This window comes from Camellia sinensis, chromosome 13 (assembly GCF_055761805.1).
Source record: "Camellia sinensis isolate YWXY chromosome 13, ASM5576180v1, whole genome shotgun sequence".
Lineage (NCBI taxonomy): Eukaryota > Viridiplantae > Streptophyta > Magnoliopsida > Ericales > Theaceae > Camellia > Camellia sinensis.
Genome location: NC_138973.1, coordinates 110,688,025 through 110,705,791, shown reverse-complemented (window position 1 = coordinate 110,705,791; position 17,767 = coordinate 110,688,025). Strand labels below are relative to the sequence as shown.

Here is a 17,767-nt window from a genome sequence, read left to right as displayed (position 1 = left end):
AGTCCCAAATAGTTAAACTTTCACAAACAAATTGACATTTTCAACTATAACATTTGTAGTTGTTACTGTTCCATGTTCTCAATGCAACTTGTATTCCCATAATATGTACGGCTCTCATATTTCCACAACCACCCTCTGAGGTGCATTATATGTCTCGGTTAACACATTTACACTTGACAAATTTTGATTCTCTCCATTGATAATTAATATTAAGAAAATAATATATAAATTCACTTTTTAAACCTTTTTTTTTTTTATAGATCTAATGATATATAAGTGATATGATTAGTTAATAATTAGATAAGATATGAGAGAGTGTATTACTTTTAATATCTTAATTGATTGCCATATCATTGAGCTTAAAAAATGAATTTAATTTTTAGTGTTAAATAACAACTCTCTCAATACTAACAAAATCTCGTAACTACATACTAACACAATTCATAATTAGTACTAACAAAATCTCATAACTAAACACTAGCATGAATTCATAATTAATACCACAAAATGCTCATAACAGCATGTAATACACACCTTTTACCAAAGTACCTACCATAAAATTTTGGTGGACTTGCGTATAGATCCTATTAAATGAACTTATTATCCAATAGGTTTTGTGATAATTAACGAAGTTTTTCATCAAATATTATTAAAAACTTCACTAACTATAAATTTTCATTAAGAGTTTGAAAATTTGTCACAAAAACATTATTAATTATAAGTTTTAACAACAATTTAAAAAAATCTTCACAAAAAAATCACTAATTTTTAACTTTTAGCGACAGTTTGAAAAATTTATCACAAAAAAAAAATGTTATTCATTGTCAATTTTAGTGACAATTTATAAAAATCGTGACAAAAAAATTGTTACTAATTATTAATTTTTAGCGAAATATAAAAATCGTCACCAAAAATTATTTTTAGCGTTGATTTTATTTGGATTAACTTTCAATAGAACTTAATGAGAATTAAGTCTAAATATTAGCACCTATTGATAATTTCTCGTAAAATTTTTCCTATATAAAATGATGAATTAGACTAATAAATCACTACCCACTTTCTCTCATCGTCCTCTTCACTTAACTCTCGTACTTGATTCTCCTCTCTTACAACAAAAACAAAAACAAAAACAAAAAATGGAGCGATTGATATGGTTGTTCCAATTCCTTTTGTATTTCATGCAATATCATCAGGTTTCTTGTTCATCATCTATCTCTTCTTTTTCTACTTGTACACATCATTTGTGTCCACATGACCAGAGGTTTGCATTGTTGCAATTCAAGCATATGTTTACTATAAACACCTCTACCTATGCTTCTTGGTGGTGTAAGCATTTGGATTTGGCTTCTCCAAAGATGTTATCTTGGAACGAGAATTGTACTGATTGTTGTTCGTGGGAAGGAGTCACGTGTGATGGTCTGACGGGTCACGTGATTGGGCTTGACCTCAGTTGTAGCCAGCTCTATGGCAGTATCCATCCTAACAGTAGCCTCTTCCAACTCTCTCACCTGCACCACCTCAATCTCGCCTTCAATCACTTCAATTACTCCCACATTCCATCAGCATTTGCTCACTTTCCCAATTTGACACATCTCAACCTATCTTTTTCCAGTTTTTCAGGCTCAATCCCATCAGAAATTCGCCACCTGTCCAAACTAGTTTCACTCGATCTCTCCTTCTATTTGGATCAACTGAGACTTGAACCGCACAATTTCAGAATGATGCTCAAAAACCTAACCCAATTGCAAGAACTTGTCCTTTCTGGTGTAAACATATCTTCAGTTGTACCGATGTCTTTCACGAATATGTCTTCTTTGACACATCTCGATCTTGGTTTCACCAGGTTGCATGGGAAATTACCAGATAGCATTTTTCACCTTCCAAACTTGCAAATTCTCTTTTTAGGAGACAACCATGATCTCACTGGTAATTTACCCAAAGTAAACTGGAGTAGTAGTAGTTCCCTCCAGCAGTTGTATCTTCGGTATTCGAGTTTTTCTGGAGAATTACCAGATTCAATTGGCTATCTCAGGTCTTTGATGTCCTTGGATCTCAGTGGTTGCAAATTCTCCGGGTCCATTCCTGAATCACTCGGGAACCTTACACAGATCACTGAGATAGAGTTATGGGGAAATAGTTTCAACGGTCAGATCCCATTTACTCTCTCAAATCTTAATCAGCTCATTTCCTTGGGTCTTTCTAGAAATAATCTCCATGGAAAAATTCCTATTTTTATCGGTAAGCTGATAAAGCTAGAGTATTTAGCACTTGGAGATAACAATTTCAATGGTCCATTTCCATGTTGGGTAGCCAACCTGACAAAACTTGGTTATTTAGATATATCAAGTAGTGAACTGATGGGTCCCATTCCCTCCAACATTAGTGGGCTAAACAACCTACAAGCACTTTTCTTGCCCAATAACTCACTGAATGGGACACTACCATCTTGGTTGTTGAATCTTCCGTCATTGATGGAATTATACCTGGGTAGTAATCGACTAACTGGCCAAATTCCTGAGTTCCAGCATAAATCAAAATTGATGCTCATTGACTTGAGTCATAATGAACTACGCGGCCCCATTCCACAATCAATTTCAAATCTTGTGAATTTGACACTACTTGATCTTTCGTCAAATAATTTGAGTGGTGTTGTAGAGCTACAAACATTCTCAAATCTAAAAAATCTTGTTAATCTTGATCTTGGTTTCAATTTGATTCAAGGACCACTCCCAGTTCCTCCACCCTTCGTATCTTCCTTCTTCTTCTCACAAAATAAACTCACTGGAGAAATTCCTTCTTCAATTTGCAATGTGAGTTCCCTTTCCATCCTTTGTTTGTCTCACAACCACTTGAGTGGTGCAATTCCACAATGTTTGAGAAACCCCAGCAACTTTCTACTTGTATTAGACCTGCAGTTCAATGCCTTTCAAGGGAACATCCCCATGATATTTGGAGAGGGTAATCAGTTGGAAATTCTTAATTTGAATGGAAATCAGTTCGAAGGACCAGTTCCACAATCCTTAACCAATTGTAGACAGTTACAAGTTCTAGACCTCGGAAACAACAAGATAAATGACACTTTTCCATACTGGTTGGGGATACTTCCAGAGTTACGGGTTCTTGTCTTGCGATCCAACAAATTTCACGGTCCAATAGACACTTCCAAGCCAAAACTCTATTTCCCTAAACTCCAAATTGTTGACCTCTCCCACAATAAGTTCACTGGTCATTTGCCAGGGAGATATTTCAAATTTTTCAAAGCTATGAGGAATAAAACTATGCCAAATGAAGAATATTTGAGTGTTGGAGCATATTATTCAGTTACGGTGACGATGAAGGGGTTTGATTTTTATTTACCGAGAATTTTGACTATCTTCTCAACAATTGATTTATCATCTAACAAATTTAATGGAGATATTCCAAATGTCATCGGAAGGCTTAATTCTCTCATAGTGCTTAATTTATCTCATAATAGCCTTACAGGCCTTATTCCATCATCTTTAGGAGACTTGACAGAGCTTGAATCACTAGACCTCTCTTCAAACCAGCTTAATGGGAAAATTCCTAACCATTTATTGAGTTTGACATTTCTTGAGGTCTTTAACCTTTCATGTAACCGTCTCGATGGACCCATACCTCGAGGCAAACAATTTGATACATTTGGAAATGATTCATATGTTGGGAACTTGGGATTATGCGGGTTTCCATTGTCGAAGGAATGTGAAGATAATCAATCACCAGTTCAGCCAGGGGTGCTATTACAACAGGAAGATTACTCAAATTTTGTAAGTGGATTGACTTGGGAAGCCGTGGTGATGGGGTATGCGTGTGGAATGCCATTGGGATTGGTTATTGGTTTTCTCATGTTCTTCACTGGAAAACCAAAATTGTTTGTAAGAATTGTTGAAGGGAAAAAGCATAAAAAGGTGAACATGTTGAGACAAGGTGGCAGAAGAAATTAGCAAACGTGGATTATGTTTTCAGGTATGTGATGTTGATTCTTAGTTTTAATGATTTATTTTGTTAGTTATCATAAATCATGATTGTGTTATACTCTCTAACTTCATGGTACTTGTTGCTTTTTTCTGGTTCTATATCTTTAAAAGTTTACTATCTAATAACAGAATAAGTAAAAGGTTATTATATATATTCTGCTAGGGTCCTGCCTAATGCACATATAGTTCTTTTTGTGAATGAGTAACACTATGAGCAATTCACTCAAGAACCAGCAGTTATACATATAGAATTGTTTTTTTTGTTTCATTGAGCACAACCAAAGCCAAAATAAATAAATAAAATATATATTTGTTGTGATTAGGCATTAAACCATGGCTAATGTTAATGCAGTTAGTTTCAAAAGCTAGTTTTGTACTGAAATAAACTATATGATTGGGTTTTCTATTCGTCAATCTTGATATATTTTCCCAAATAGTTTCACTAGATTACTTTAGTTTTCCTCAATTTATGCTATACATCTTGATCATCATGATTAGCTGCAAAATTTTATCTCTGGTTGACTTTGGAAATCTTCATAGTTCACCCATAAAAGTTGCCAATTCAAGGTTATCGTATTTTCGCGTGAGACCAGTAATTCACCACATTCCCCACCTTTTATTAATGCTCAGATACATGTATTATATGCATAAAATATTTGAATGAAAAGATGCACCAATTTTGGCCCCAAAAGGCAGAACCCTATGAAGGAGGTATTATCTTCTTTTTTTTTTCTTTTTTTTGGTAAATCTATTTTACATAGACTCAAATATATGTATCGGTTATGAGTATTTGTCCGAGGTTCGGATTCACCTAATTCTCATCCAAAACGGCAGGAGGACATGGATAAATTTCATAATCGAAGGGACGAGATGTAATTTACTTTTTATATTTGTATATTATGCGTAATTTAGTTTTATAGTTACTCGTTTACTTAAAAATATTTGTCGATTGCATGTCTAACTAAACGTGTTGCACTCATATCCCCTGCCTTAACCCAACTGTCAATTCTCAGTCATAGATATTTCACATATTTAGAATAGTTCACTTGACACAATATTTAATTTTCATTCATACTTTAACTCTAAGGTAGCCTTTAGTTGATTGGAATGATTTTGGGTAGTATAGAATGACTATTTCTTGATCACTCAAGGATAAAAACAGTTCTAACCTCTATAGTATTCGTTTCATATTATTTTAGTCTCTTGTGGCAGCTTCAGTTCTGCTTGAGGGTGATCATCAGTTCTGCTTTAGCTCTGCTTTCGTTCTGCTTTAGTTCTGCTGGTGTTTTTGGAGTTGGTGTTCTGCTTGAGGGTGATCCTGCTGTTCTGCTGCTGTTTTTAATTTGGCTAGCCTTTGGGTTGTCTGTTATGCTTTAAGTTTGGTTAGCCTTTTCTTAGGTGAGGTTGTTTTGGGTGTTTGTGGTTGGATCCTCACCAACCCTTGATGCTTTACACTCATCCTCTTTTTCTTATTGATGTAATAGTTTTCTTCTTTAATGTAGTTCTCTTCTTTGCTGTTAAAAAAAAAAAGTTTCAATTTTATCATTTTGGTTCTTAAAGTTGTCAATTTAAGTTAATTTGATCATATCTCTAATGTCCGCTTACATTGATAACGGGAAACGTATTTTATCCTTGGATAAAAGACAATTTTGGTCTCTAAAGTATGCACTTTTTGTCATTTTAGTTCCTTAAGAATTAATTTTATTATTTTGGTTCTTAGAGTTGTTAGTTTGAGCTACAGGTGGCCATTGACCCGTTGGCCCGCTTAGCTCGACTCTATTTTTTTAAGGATTTGGGAAGGTTGTTTTAGCTTATAGTGTCTGGCTGGATCAATATTTTTAGCCCAATATATTAATGTGATGAGTTAAGAATTTTTACTTTCAATCCAGCATGGCCTAGCTCAGCTAGCTATTAAATTAATTAATTATAATATATTAAAAAATATTTTTTTTTTGTTGGAATGTAGACTTTATCTTTATTAATTTTATTGAAACTCACATTTGTAGTGATGTTTAATTCAATTTATTTAAGAAATCCTTCAATTTATAATGAAATTCTTCAATTTATAATGATGTCAGTATATTTATTTAAGAAAATATAATGAGTGATTAAATTTAATTATGAGATGTTTTAATTTTTGTTTTTAACATATAGGCCGATGGGTGGATTTGGGATTTGTAATTATTTTTTGGACGACTTGGACAGATGTAAAGGCCTAATGTTAGGACCGGGTCGGACTTGGGAAGATATAAAATCCCTTATTATGTAGTGATGGTCCAACCCGACAAATGCTCACCTCTAGTTTGAGCAAAGACCAAATTAACACAAATTGACAACTTTGATGACCAAATAACAAAATCAAAATTTAAGTAACAAAATCAAAATTTAAGGGACTAAATTAACAAGGAATACATACTTTGAGGACTAAAATCATCTTTTATCTATATTCCTGTTATCAATGCAGATGGACGTTAGACCTAAAACTAAATTGACTTAAATTGACAATTTTAAGGACCAAAATAATAAAATTGAAGCTTAAAGGACTAAAATGACAAGAGCGCATACTTTAGGGACTAAAGTTGTCTTTTATTCTTTTTCTAGATTGGTGAAGAGTGATTTTATTTGCCATACTCATACACATTCCTTTCTTTTTTACCGAACCGATGGAATAATCAATACCATTCCAACATGTATTTTAATCAAATACTAACTAAGAAGCCAAATGGTATGTAAAGCTCCAAGTGCTTGCTAGTTTTGCATTTAGGGCATGTTTGTTTGGACGAACTTGGCCATAGGATTGGACTAATAATCTCATAAAATACATAAATACATAGTATCCCTCGTACAAAATAAAAGATTAATGAGAAGTTTGGACTCTCAACCTCATCGTATAATTCCATACCAATCCAAATATAAGATATGATATACAATCCAAAAGAATTAATAATCCCAAACCATCCTAATAATGTTAATTCCATAAATCCAATCCACTCAAACAAACATATTATTGATTTTAAGGGAAAAACCATTGGATTCAAGCTATCCACCAATCTATAATGTGTATTTGTAAGTCGTAGTAGCAATCTGCATGCCACGTTTAACTAACTGCATGACAAATAAAATAAAAGTTATTGTAGTGAATTTTGCGACTTGCAGTTAAATACAAAGTAGAAATACAAAAACCTCATTTCATGACCCTATTTGAGTATTGGCCAATGATAATTTGTGGATTGACATGGTGATTATGGTTTATAACTATGACTCTCATTATGTGTTTCGTTTGTACTGACTAATTTATTAAAGGCTCTCTACTGTCTTATTAACTTTTAAATATTTTTTTAAATTTAAAATTTAAATACAACCTCAATTCTTTAAGCATAATAACCCACCCCCACCATCTATGTGATATTGATATTGTTTGCTTTGGGTCTGTGGACCATCACGATATGCGTTAGATCCGTGGACCATCACAATTTTATCTTTATGCCCTCTCACAAAAGACCTTACATAGTTCAGGATGGGTTATTCCATGTATGGTCGGTTAGACTATTAATATCTATCCAATATGGGATTGAGGTGTCACACATGTTGAAGTTGAATACATATTGCCTATGCATTCTTTATTTTCTTTGTTTTTATTTTTATTTTTGAGAAAAATCTATTTTACCTCGTTGTAGTATAACTCTATAACACTTTACCCTTTATGTCTTCTTCTTTTATTTTTTTCTCTTTGTAAATAAATAAATAAATTTGCCCCCATGACTAAGCAAAAAGTTTTAAAAAAATGACACAAAACTAATTTAAGAAACTAGAGTTCCCTAAAAAAATTTTAAAAATAAACTTCATTTTTAATTTTAATTAATTTATGATTTCATTTGTTAAATATATATGTACATGTTTAATTTAAAATTTTATTAAATAATAAATTGAGCTAAAAATTAAAAATTAGATTACATGACTTTTATGATTTAATTTGTTATATATATGTATTATGCATATGTTTAATTTTAAATGTTATTAAATAAGGTAATTTTATGGTAATAAATTATGGTGTTTAGTTTAATTTATGATTTAATTTGTTATATCTATATGGTTATATTTATTTTAAAATGTTATTAAATAAAAAAAATGGTTAAAGATTAAAAATTAGTTTTTGACAATGTGATGATTAATTTTTATAATAATAAATTAAGGTGTTTAGGTTAATTTAATTATATATATATATATAATATGTATGTTTAATTTAAAATATTATTTTTTTTAGATAGTCATTTTTAATAACATTTAAAATGTTATTAAATAAGAAATTTAGATTTAAAAAAGAACAAAAAGGTAAAACAAGGCTAGATTCGTTTTCTTCCATTGAAATTTAATTTTAATAAAAAAAAATTTCCTTCTCCACTTTCAAAATAAGAATGTGAGACACTCTCTTTTAGTTTGGATGGAAAATATAACTATAATACTTTAGTTTAAAATATGTGGTTATTTTTAAAAGACATGGAGGTAAAATGCTATTTGGTCATATCATAAAAAGGTAAATATATTTTACCCTTTATTTTTTGCATAAAACTTGAATTTTTTGCCTATTATCCACTCTTCATTATCAATAATTTCTTAAATTTCATGCATTTTATTTGCGATTTCATGTTACCTCATCATTTTCTCAAATTCTTATAAACTAAGCACTTGAACTTACATGTTTTTCTCTCTAAATCCTTGTTGCAGGTTAAGACAGAAAACCATTATTGCTGTTGTAACATATGATAATGTTGGAATTGTTGACCTCTCTCACAATAAGTTCACTGGTCATTTGCCAGGGAGATATTTCAAATTTTTCAAAGCTATAAGGAATAAAACTATGCCAAATGAAAAATATTTTAGTGTTGGAGCATATTATTCAGTTACGGTGACGATGAAGGGGCTTGATATTTATTTAACGAGAATTTTGACTGTCTTCACAACAATTGATTTATCATCTAACAAATTTAGTGGAGATATTCCAAATGTCATCGGAAGGCTTAATTCTCTCATAGTGCTTAATTTATCTCATAATAGCCTTATAGGCCTTATTCCATCATCTTTAGGAGACTTGACAGAGCTTGAATCACTAGACCTCTCTTCAAACCAGCTTATTGGGAACATTCCTAACCATTTATTGAGTTTGACATTTCTTGAGGTCTTTAACCTTTCATGGAACCGTCTCGATGGACCCATACCTCGAGGCAAACAATTTGATACATTTGGAAATGATTCATATGTTGGGAACTTGGGATTATGTGGGTTTCCATTGTCAAAGGAATGTGAAGATAATCAATCACAAGTTCAGCCGGGGGTGCTATTACAACAGGAAGATGACTCAAATTTTGTAAGTGGATTTACTTGGGAAGCCGTGGTGATGGGGTATGCGTATGGAATGGCATTGGGATTGGTTATAGGTTTTCTCATGTTCTTAACTGGAAAACCAAAATTGTTTGTAAGAATTGTTGAAGGGAAAAAGCATAAAAAGGTGAAAATGTTGAGACGGATTATGTTTTCAGGTATGTGATGCTCATTCTTAGTTTTAATGATTTATTTTGTTAGTTATCATGAATCATGATTGTATTATACTCTCTAACTTCATGGTACTTGTTGCTTTTTTCTGGTTCTATATCTTTAAAAGTATACTATCTAATTACAGAATAAGTAAGAGGTTATTATATATATTCTGCTAGGGGTCCCGCCTAATGCAGTTAACTCATTTACTTAAAAATATTTGTCGACTGCATGTCTAACTAAACGTGTTGCACTCATATCCCCTGCCTTAACCCAACTGTCAATTGTCAAGCATAGATATTTCCATATTTAGAATTGTTCATTTAACACAATTTTTAATTTCCCATCATACTTTAACCAAGGTAGCCTTTAATTGATTGGAATGATTTTGGGAAATATAGAATGACTATTTCTTGATCACTCAAAAAAAATTGTCATTTTTCTAAGGATAAAAACAGCTTTAGTCTCTAAAGTATTTGTTTCCTATTATTTTAGTCTCTTAAGTTTCAATGTTGTCATTTTGATCCTTAAAGTCGTCAATTGAAGTCAATTTCATCCAATCTCTAATGTCCATTTACATTGATAACGGGAAACGTATATTTTCCTTGGATAAAAGACAATTTTGGTCTCTAAAATATGCGCGTATTGTCATTTTAGTTCCTTAAATTTTAATTTTATTATTTTGGTCCTTAAAGTTGTCAGTTTGAGCTAGAGGTGGCCATCAACCCGTTGGCCCGCTCAGCTTGACTCTATTTTTTTAGGGTTTGGAAAGGTTGTTTTAGTCCATAGTGTCAAGTTGGGCCAATATTTTTAACCCGATATATTAATGTGATGAGTTCGGAATTTATACTTTCAATCCAGCTTGGCCCATCTCAACCAACTATTAAATTAATTAATTATAATATATTAAAAATATATTTTTTTGTTGGGATGTAAACTTTATCTTTGTTGATTTTATTGAAACTCACATTTGTAGTGATGTTTGATTCAGTTTATTTAAGAAACTCTTCCAATTTGTACACAAAATTCTTCAATTTAAAATGATGTCAATATATTTACTTAAGAAAATATATTGAGTGATTAAATTTAATTATGAAATGTTTTAATTTTTGTTTTTAACATATAGCCCAATGGCTGGACTTGGGATTTGTAATTATTTTTTGGTTGACTTGGACAGATGTAAAGGCCCGATGTTATGGCCGGGTCGGGCTTGGAAAGACATAAAATCCCTTATTATGTAGTGCCGGCCCAGCCCAATGAATGCTCACCTCTAGTTTGAGCTATGACTAAATTAACACAAATTGACAACTTTGACAACCAAAATAACAAAATTAAAATTTAAGGGACTAAATTAACAAGGAATGCATACTTTGGGGACTAAAACTGTCTTTTATCTATATTCCTGTATCAATGTAGATGGACGTTAGACCTAGAATTAAATTGACTCAAATTGACAATTTGGAGGACCAAAATAACAAAATTGAAGCTTAAAGGACTAAAATGATAAGGTCGCATACTTTAGGTACTAAAGTTGTCTTTTATCCTTTTTCTAAATTGGTGAATAGTGATTTAATTTGCAATACACATTCCTTTCTTGTTTACCAAATCGGTGGAATAATCAGTACCATTCCAACATTTATTCCACTTCATCAAATACCAACTTAGAAGCCAAATGGTATGCAAAGCTCCAAGTGCTTGCTAGTTTTACATTTAGGGCATATTTGTTTGGACGAACTTGGCCATAGGATTGGACTAATAACCTAATAAAATGCATAAATACATAGTATCTCTCGTACAAAATAAAAGATTAATGAGAGGTTCGGACTATCAATCTCATCGTATAATCCTGTACCAATCCAAACATAGGATATGATACATAATCCAAAATGATTAAAATTCTAAACCGTCCTAATAATGCTAATTCCATAAATCCATTCCACTCAAACAAACATATTACAGAATTTAAGGGAAAAACTATTGGATTCAAGCTATCCTCCAATCTATAATGTGTATTTGTAAGTCATAGCAGCAATCTGCATGCCACATCTAACAGACTGCATAACAAATAAAATAAAAGTTATTCTAGTGAATTTTGTGACCTGCAGTTAAATACGAAGTAGAAATACAAGAGCCGCATTGCATGACCCTATTTGAATATTGGCCAATGATAATTTGTGGGTTGACATGGTGATTATGGTTTGTATCTATGACTCACATTATGTATTTCATTTGTACTGACTAATTTATTGAAGGCTCTCTACTGTCTTATTAACTTTTAAATATTTTTTTAAATTTAAAATTCATATATAACCTCAATTCTTTAAGCATAATAACCCATCCCCACCATCTATGTGATATTGATATTGTTCGCTTTGAGTCTATGGACCATCACGATATGCTTTGGGTCCGTGGACCATCACGATATGCTTTTTTATGGCCTCTCACAAAAGACCTCACATAGTTTAGGATGGGTTATTCCATGTATGGTTGGCCAGACTATTAATATCTATCCAATATGGGCTAAGGTGTCGCACACGTTAAAGTTGAATACATATTGCCTATGCATTCTTTATTTTCTTTGTTTTCATTTTTATTTTTGGGAAAAATCTATTTTACCTTTTTGTAGTATGATTCGATAACACTTTACCCTTTATGTCTTCTTTTATTTTTTGCTCTCTTTGTAAATAAATAAATAAATAAATTTACCCCCATGACTAAGCAAAAAGTTTAAAAAAATAACACAAAACTAATTTAAGAAACTAGAGTTCCCTAAATATTTTTTTTGATAAATTTCATTTTTAATTTTAATTAATTTATGATTTAATTTGTTAAATATATATTTACATGTTTAATTTAAAATTTTATCAAATAATAAATTGAGCTAAAAATTAAAAATTAGATGACATGACTTTTATGATTTAATTTGTTATATATATATATATATATATGTATTATGTATATGTTTAATTTAAAATGTTATTAAATAAGGTAATCTAATGGTAATAAATTATGGTGTTTAGTTTAATTTATTATTTAATTTGTTATATATATATATATATATGTTTATATTTATTTTAAAATGTTATTAAATAAAAATATGGTTAATGATTAAAAATTAGGTTTTGACAATGTGATGATTAATTTTTATAATAATAAATTAAGGTGTTTAGGTTAATTTAACTATATATATATATATATATAATATGTATGTTTAATTTAATTTTTTTTTTAGATAGTAATTTTTAATAACATTTAAAATGTTATTAAATAAGAAATTTAGATTTAAAAAAATAAAAAAAATTAAAAAGGTAAAACAAGATTCGTTTTCTTACATTGAAATTTAATTTTGATAATTTTTTTTTCCTTCTTCACTTTCAAAATAAGAATGTGAGACATACTCTTTTAGTTTGAACGGAAAATATAACTGTAATACTTTAGTCCAAAATATGTGGTTATTTTTAAAAGACAGGGAGATAAAATGCTATTGGGTCATATCATAAAGAGGTAAAATAGATTTTACCCTTTATTTTTTTGCATATAACTTGAATTTTTTTCCTATTATCCACTCTTGATTATCCTTAATTTCTTAAATTTCATGCATTTTATTTGCAATTCAATGTTACCTCATCATTTTCCCAAATTCCTATAAACAAAACACTTGAACTCACATGTTTTTCTCTCTAAATCCTTGTTGCAGGTTAAGACAGAAAACCATTATTGCTACTGTAACATATGATAATGTGGATAATGAAGTGGTGGTTAAGGTAGACGTGGGCAAAGTTTGGGCTAATCTTTGATAATATTGTTGTAAAAGTAGATTGAGTAATTGTCATATACTATTTGTGATGTTGGCTTGATTGTGTATTCTGTTCGACTGTGTTCTATGTTTGTGATTGCTTCTTTTTTTTCATTTTCTCAGTAAGTATATATTTTATTCAATATTTTTTTATCATTATACATAGAGACATAGATAGTGGATTCATTCATATGTTTGACTTGGTACAAAGAAATGCATGCATGAGTATTATCATTTAAATTAATAATACTAACAACTTATATGATCTACTCCATTGTTTATATAACTCAAATATTTTAGGACAAATTACATTTATGATCCTTATATTTTGTCTTTTGTGTTATTTTGATCTCTACATTTTCAATTGACTCAATTTTGATCCTAAATTTATGATTTTGTGTCAATTTGGTGTAATTGATAATGCCGTTAGTATTTTTAATAAAGAATTATCGCTCAATTGGTTGAGGTTAATTTACTGAGTTGAGTAAATTTATAATTTTGTCTTTAAAAATATGACACATGTCACTTATGTACGTGTTCTTTATATAAAAAAATGTATTAAGAATTGTAATCAATTGGACAAAAATTGAGACAAAATTCAAGATCAAAATCAAGATAATTGAAATTACAGGAATAAAAATGGCGACAATGCTACGTAGCTCAAATTTTGTGGTTCAAAAGTGGCTCAAATGGCCAAAACGACGTCGTTTTGAGTACAGAACAACATAAAAATGGCCAAAACGACGTCGTTTTGACCATTTGAGCCACTTTTGAGTCACAAAATTTGAGCTACGAGACATTTTCCTAAAAATGGCATAAGAACAAAAAATAAATAAAAACTACCATCATAATTTGTTCAATATTTCATCAAAACTCTCTACTTCCTATGTATCATTTATGTGTCATGATAACCCGAATATTATTTTAAGGTTCGTTTGGCATTAGCTAATATAGTCAACTTTTTTATGTTAGGACTTTTTTAGCCTGACTTTTTTAGACTCATTTAGTTTTTGTTTTGGGGCTTTTTTGACTTTTGTGAGAGAGAGAAAAAAAAAGTACAATGATTATGGGTAAAAAGTAATATTTTATCTTATTGACTTTTATTATCAATTTTGTCTTTTTGTAATTATTTAATCCCAAAATGAATACCAAATCAGGACTAAATATGATGGATTATACATACACATATATGAATATAAAGTCTGAGGTGAAGAAAGGGTTAAAGTACATCAATATCATTTCGGCTCCCTATGTTCTCCTTACGCAGAGAGCAGCAGGGCAATACAATGTATTACGTATAGGCTCATTTTATTTACACACCATTAATTCTTTTAGTGCATATTATTTAATTATTAAATTTATATGACAATAATATTTTTTTACACACCATTGATGTGTATGTACTCATTTAAATAATTGACATATGAAAAACACAAATATCTCTATAAATAGTAATATTAATATTTTCAATTTGAAAAATAATAGAAAATAGATTCTTTCTAAGTGATGGTGTGTATAGAGATATTTGGCTTTTTTCGTGCAGATTTTTTTTTTTTTTTTTGTCCTTTTGCAGTTTTCAGTCGTACAACCAGTGCCAAAGTATTTCATTATATTTGGAGATCAACTACCGAATTATTTCATTATATTCGGACATCAACTACTGAAAGTTTTTATATTATTTTTTTCGGAACAAATTTGTCGAATTAATCACTTTTATTCGGAAGTTAAGTTTCGAATTAAATGTATAATTTTGAAAAACCAGTGCCGAAATCCCCAAACCAAAAAACATAATAATAATAATAATAATAATAATAATAAATAAAAATAAAAACAAGGGTTTTATGGCAATGGAATGTACATAGATCTGAAAATGGTAAATGCAATAACAAAATGATAAATGTAATAACAAAATGGAAAGATGCATTATCTTCAATAATATTGAAGGTTTTTAATGGAGGTTCAATAGAGTCTTCAATAGAGGACTTTGTCTTCACTTCACTTCACTTCTCACTTTGGTCTTGAATAGTTTTCACGTGGATCTACAATGGGTCTACAAATCTGGAAGCAGGGTCACTCATCAAGTGTGTGGAAAGGAGAGTTAAGTGGTGCGTGCACAATGATTATGAGTGAAGTGTATAATTGTAACTTTTAGTATATAGATTGAGAAAATTAATTAATAATCAAATTAATAAGTGTGTGTACTGAGAAAAAATGTATACTGATAATTAAGTGTGTGGAAATAGAATTTCCTCTCTCTCTCTCCCCCCTCAGTTTCTTTCTCTACCTTCACTTCGATCCTAAACCCAAAAACCCAATTCAATAGGAAGACCCAACAATGGACACCGACGAGGTAACAATCTACCACCACCACTCTTTTGCTGCCAACCACCGCCGCCAACTTTTTTTGAACTGGAGATCGATTTCATAAAAGTGGAGGGCGATGGGGGTATTTCGCGAGTTGTAGAGATGAGAGGTTGTTGGTGTTGCCACGGCGATGACAAACGGCAAGAATGGGTTGGTGGGTGGCGTTGGGACGTGAGAGAACGACTAGAGTGTGGCGAGAGGGGTTGTGAATGAGTGGCTAGAGCTAGGTAAAGGTGGCCAAAGTTGAGTGGTTGGCTAGAGTTAGGTTTTTGGACATTTCGATTATTTATTTAATGGGTAAAATGGTATTATAAAAAATTTAAAAATTAATGCGCTCAACCAAATAATTGAGGTGCATTTAGAGGCACCCCTGGCTAGGGCCAACTATGATGGGAAAAGGGTACAACATAATAACTTTTGTTTTCAAAAAAAAAAAAAAAAAAGAAGGAAAAAAAAGATTGTAATTCCATGCAAAAGGTTTGTCTGCTTAAAATCATCAAATTTTCATGTTTTAGCCTTCATATCTATTAAATTCTTAAGTAAATTATAAATACACCTTTTAAAGTTTATTTAAAATATGAATTATTTTTTGTGATTTGAAAAATTATAAACACCGTTTTCTTAGAATTTTTTTAACGGAATTAACTAAAAAGCTGAAATTCTTAACTGTTCTCTTATAAAATAATAAAATTACTTAAATTATTAATTAAAATAAAATTTTGACGTCGTTAAAAACTGTTAAACGACTTGATAATTTATTAATAAAAGAAGTCATTTGTTATGAAATTAAAAATTTTAAGGAGCAAGATATAATTTCTATAACCACATAAGATAATTTGTATTTTAAACAAATCTTAAGGAGTATATTTGTAATTTACCCTAAATTTTCTTATATTAGCCATCCCAATCTGTTTCCATTATTAATAAGGATGAATCATACATCATTGAGGTTTGTTAAAAATATAAAGTATTTCCTCACATTTTAAAAAATTTCAAATCAAGTTTGAACAACTTATAACTCGACTTATTCCCATCCCTATTAATATGTTGTTCCTATATATACTCATTACGCGTATGTATATCATTGTATTTCTACATCTACTAGCAATTATTAAAGAGAGATTGACCAATAAGTCCCATATTTTAGACTTGTAATCTATATAGTCCCATATTTTTTCTTGTGATTCATTTAGTTTTTTTTTATGTGTAATGACTCATTTACCCACCACATTGGTATATCACATTTGAAAAAAATATACTAAATTTTTTTTAATATCACATCATACCCGCTATGATAGAGTGTCACATTTGAAAAAAATACACTAATTTTTTTTTAATTTTTTGCAATGTCATATCACACCCGCCACGTTAGAGTGTCATATGTCGCGTTTAGGAAAAGATATACTAATGAATTTTTAATTTTTTTTGGAGTGTCGCATCATACCCGCACGTTGCCACATTTAGAAAAAGTACACTGATGAGTTTTTAATTTTTTTGGAGTGTCATATCATACCCACCACGTTGTCACATTTAAAAAAAATACACTAATGAGTTTTTAATTTTTTTTGGAGTGTCACATTATACCAACCACATTGTCACATTTGAAAAAAATACACTAATGAATTTTTATTTTTATTTTTGAATAAAAGATTTAGAGTGACACACCATACCCGCCACGTTTTCACATTTGAAAAAAATACATTAAGAAGTTTTTAATTTTTTTAGAGTCACATCATACCTGTCATGTTGAGTGTTACATTAATACCTGTCACATTAGAGTGTCACATCATGCATGCCACATTAATAAAAGGGTATAATCGTCAACCAAAATACTACTAAAATCGAAAATAGGACTATACAAAAAGAAACCGATCAATAAAAAAAAACTTAGGACTAATTGGATTACTTGTTTGTGAGATGAGACTTATTGGTAAATATCCTAAGTGAGGCCAATTTTCTGGGTCCTCTTTTACTAGAACTCATCCAATAGGAAACACTTCGACAAGCTAGCGTGCCATTGTGAAAATGTTGGGTATGCGAACCTCTAGTTTTCAATCATGGATTTTCTGGCAAGAGAATT

General features: G+C 30.5%; 2 protein-coding genes across 6 annotated transcripts; both read left to right on the top strand.

Annotated features, from left to right (window-relative positions):
* Positions 1-1,021: 1,021 nt before the first annotated feature.
* LOC114319566 (uncharacterized) lies at positions 1,022-13,659 on the top strand. Of its 5 annotated transcripts, XM_082903171.1 has the most exons (3): positions 1,022-3,967; positions 9,516-9,532; positions 13,225-13,659. In XM_082903171.1, exon 1 carries the CDS (start codon positions 1,137-1,139, stop codon positions 3,960-3,962), a length of 2,826 nt encoding a protein of 941 aa, XP_082759297.1. In that variant the 5' UTR covers positions 1,022-1,136; the 3' UTR covers positions 3,963-3,967; positions 9,516-9,532; positions 13,225-13,659. The 5 variants fall into 5 exon arrangements, with proteins under 5 accessions (XP_082759297.1, XP_082759298.1, XP_082759296.1 ...); XM_082903172.1 differs by lacking the exons at positions 9,516-9,532; positions 13,225-13,659 and adding an exon at positions 8,721-9,478 and having other exon boundaries at positions 1,023-3,984; XM_082903170.1 differs by lacking the exons at positions 9,516-9,532; positions 13,225-13,659 and adding an exon at positions 5,208-5,541 and having other exon boundaries at positions 1,023-3,984.
* Positions 4,329-13,324, top strand: LOC114319551 (receptor-like protein 9DC3). The gene is made up of 5 exons (XM_082900793.1): positions 4,329-4,346; positions 5,208-5,329; positions 8,721-9,532; positions 9,576-9,636; positions 13,225-13,324. Exons 1-5 carry the CDS (start codon positions 4,329-4,331, stop codon positions 13,322-13,324), a joined length of 1,113 nt encoding a protein of 370 aa, XP_082756919.1.
* Positions 13,660-17,767: the final 4,108 nt, after the last annotated feature.

Bases quoted from the DNA above. Each gene is read 5' to 3' on its own strand.
- LOC114319566 (XM_082903171.1), top strand. From the start codon at position 1,137: ATGGAGCGATTGATATGGTTGTTCCAATTCCTTTTGTATTTCATGCAA.
- LOC114319551 (XM_082900793.1), top strand. The intron at 5,330-8,720 runs GTTTTTAATTTG...TCCTTGTTGCAG, and splicing joins GATCCTGCTGTTCTGCTGCT to GTTAAGACAGAAAACCATTA. The intron at 9,637-13,224 runs GTTCTATATCTT...TCCTTGTTGCAG, and splicing joins GTACTTGTTGCTTTTTTCTG to GTTAAGACAGAAAACCATTA.